The sequence below is a fragment of the Monodelphis domestica genome, chromosome 1, assembly GCF_027887165.1.
Source record: "Monodelphis domestica isolate mMonDom1 chromosome 1, mMonDom1.pri, whole genome shotgun sequence".
Classification (NCBI taxonomy): Eukaryota; Metazoa; Chordata; class Mammalia; order Didelphimorphia; family Didelphidae; genus Monodelphis; species Monodelphis domestica.
The window spans coordinates 30,133,467-30,136,416 of record NC_077227.1 but is presented as its reverse complement, the minus strand read 5'-3'; the positions used below and the strand labels follow the sequence as shown (position 1 = coordinate 30,136,416).

At 44.9% G+C, this 2,950-nt stretch overlaps 1 protein-coding gene across 1 annotated transcript; it reads left to right on the top strand.

The window, feature by feature from the left end:
- Positions 1-508: 508 nt before the first annotated feature.
- Positions 509-1,271, top strand: ATOH7 (atonal bHLH transcription factor 7). Its single transcript, XM_007478261.2, has one exon. It carries the CDS (start codon positions 615-617, stop codon positions 1,068-1,070), a length of 456 nt encoding a protein of 151 aa, XP_007478323.1. The 5' UTR covers positions 509-614; the 3' UTR covers positions 1,071-1,271.
- Positions 1,272-2,950: the final 1,679 nt, after the last annotated feature.

Here is a 2,950-nt window from a genome sequence, read left to right as displayed (position 1 = left end):
ACCTGTTCAATCCTCCAGTCCTCTGCTATAAATTCTCCTCCTCCTCTTTCTCGAAGAGAGTGGTGTTTGCTACCAAGAAGCTCTCTCTCTCTCTCTCTCTCTCTCTCTCTCTCTCTCTCTCTCTCTCTCTCTCTCTCTCTCTCTCTCTCTCTCCTTTTTCTTCTTTTTCTTTCTGAAAGAAGACACCCTCCTGAAAAGCGACTCTTTCCTTGAGAATCAAAAGGACCTCTAATCATCAAACTAAATTTATTTCACGCCCGAAAGTACCGCGGAGGAGAAAAACCCTTTTGTTCTTTAGAATTTGACTTGGGGAAGATGGAGCTCTGTTTAGCATCTCTATCTCCCTTAAATTCAGGGAAGTGAAGAAACATCAGGCTAGCGATCCAGTTGGGCAGAGCCTTGAACCTCTGCCTTAAGACAGCAAACTCCTCTCCCCCAAATGAACTGCCTTTCTTCTAAGTTCCCTTCTTCATTGTTCAAGGTGGGCCACATTGAGAAGAGGTAAAAGAGTTTCCTCCCGAAAAGAGAAGACTCCCTGGCCCATCCCCTCCCCTCCGGTCTCTCTGCTGCCACAACTTTGGGGAGAGGGTGCTGTGAGTCAAAGCTTCTTAGGTATGAAATCCTGCAAGGCAAACTGCCTGGATTCCACCGTGGAACCTGAGCCCCAGTGCAAAGGTGGCCTCGAGTGTGCAGGCAAGGGCAGCTCTGAAAGGATGGAGAACGCTGCCCGGAGAAGGCTGGCGGCCAATGCCAGGGAGAGGCGGCGGATGCAAGGGCTCAACACGGCTTTTGATCGCCTGCGGAAAGTGGTCCCCCAGTGGGGCCAGGATAAAAAGCTCTCTAAGTATGAAACGCTGCAGATGGCCCTCAGCTACATCATGGCTTTGACTCGGATCCTGGCTGAAGCTGAGAGATACAGCTCCGAGAGGGACTGGATTCATCTTCATTGCGAGCACTTCAATCAGGACAGCTACCACCCCCTCGTGGGACCCAAGCTGCCCGGCGAGAGTGAGCACTACGCCCAAAGACTCTTTGGCTATCAGCCCGAACCCTTTCAGATGGCCAATTAAGGCCATTCGATGCCCTTCATCCTATTGCCGGAAGGGAGCTAGCGCTTCGGGGCTTGGCAGCTTCATTCTTTGAAGTGGAATCCTAGGAATAGATTCCGTTTGGGAGCATCTCCAGAAGGTCAGCCAATTTATAGCTTAAAAACAAACAAAACAAACCAGAGAATCCTGGAACTTTGTCCCCCCTCCCTCCCCACATTGATGTAGAAATGATAGAGCACAGAATCCAGCTTTTGAGAGGTTTCATTGCTTGCCATGGAAATTTGAAATGAACCCATCATGAAAATTAGTTCAAGGACTTTCCCTCCATCTTTCCTACTCTTTTACTGACTGCTTTGGGGAAAGGAATTCAACCTTCCAGAAAAAAAATCTGATGAGACTGTCCTGCAGCTTTAGTCCTCAGAGAATTAACTTGGGTAAACTTTGTAAGTTTGACATGTTCATATCAAGTTATGGATTCCCTTTGCTTTCCTTAAATGTATATTTCTTGTCTATGCTCAGAATGGAGCCCATTCCACCTTGTGCAACTGATGGGAACCTTTACGTAAACTCACTTGTCAAAGCAACTACTTTCTGCTATATTGTGATGTTTGTGTGTGTGCATGAGGAAAAACCTTAGACTTTTGGGGTAGGGTATTATGGGCATAAATTCTCTGTATTTTTTTAATCAGCTTCCATATAGGATTTAAAATATAGATTTTTGTAAACTATTAATAAAACATTGGCATTCCTTGGTTTCTTTTTTTTTTAATTAGTACTGCTGATTTCCTGGTAGTCTTGCAATGCTTCTGTGGCAATGGCCACTGGCACTGCCCATAATGCTGATTTGGGTTGGAAGGCTTCAGAATCTCTGAGCAGAACAGGGCTTCCAAAGCCATCTTGCCCAACCTGTCTTTGACCAGGAATTGTCCCTGTAACGTCCCTCACAAATGGTCACCCTGCCTCCACCTGAGGCTTCAATGATGGGGAACTAATTCCAGTAGAAGGCAGCTCATTCCTCTTTGGGAACATTGCAGTCATTGGGCTAATATTTGAAAATGATTCTTCAGTCAGCTTTGAAAGTCAGAAGTGTTGGGTGTTTTTTGTTTTGTTTTGTTCTACAATTTAAGTAGCTTTTATGCTTCAAACAATTAGAGTTAAAACATGATTTTACTGTTTTGTTTCTTATGGAACAATTATGTAACAATTTGCACAGATGGTCAGAGACATCCCTCAAGTTGGGAGAGAGAAAGAGTGAGAGACAGAGACAGAGCGAGGGAGACAGAGCCAGAGACAGAGAGAGAGAGAGAGAGAGAGAGAGAGAGAGAGAGAGAGAGAGAGAGAGAGAGAGAGAGGCAGAGAAAGGAGTGAAACAGAGGAAAGAGAGAGGAGAGAGAGACACCCAGAGAAAGGAGTGAAAGAGAGGAAAGAGAGAAGTAGAAAGACAGAAAGAAATAGAGAGAGACAGAGAGAGAGAGAAAGGATTGAGAGAGGAAAGAGAGAGAGAGAAGAGAGAGAAAGAGAGAGAGTAAAGAGAAATAGAAAGACAGAGAAAAAAAGAGAGACAGAGAGAAAGAAAGGAGTGAGAGAGGAAAGAGAGAGAGAGAGAAGAGAGACAGAGAAAAGAGAGAAAGAGAGGAAAGATAAGTAGAAAGAGAGAGAAAAAGAGAGAGACAGAGAGAGAGAGAAAGAGAGAGAAGGAGGGAGGAAAGGAGGTAGGAAAGAAGAAGGAGAGAGAGAGTTTTTGGCAAAGGCTTCTCTGTACTTAATACTAAGAAGTTCTTTCAAAACTGATAGGAGGGGTGGTGGGCTAAGTGTAGAGTTGGGTCTGCTGAATTCCCTTTGTCAGTCATCTTCACATCTGCTAGCTTTGTAATAAATGAGTGCAGCTCCTTAGTGTAAGA

Excerpts from the sequence above, each read along its gene's own strand:
- ATOH7 (XM_007478261.2), top strand. The coding sequence starts at position 615 with ATGAAATCCTGCAAGGCAAACTGCCTGGATTCCACCGTGGAACCTGAG.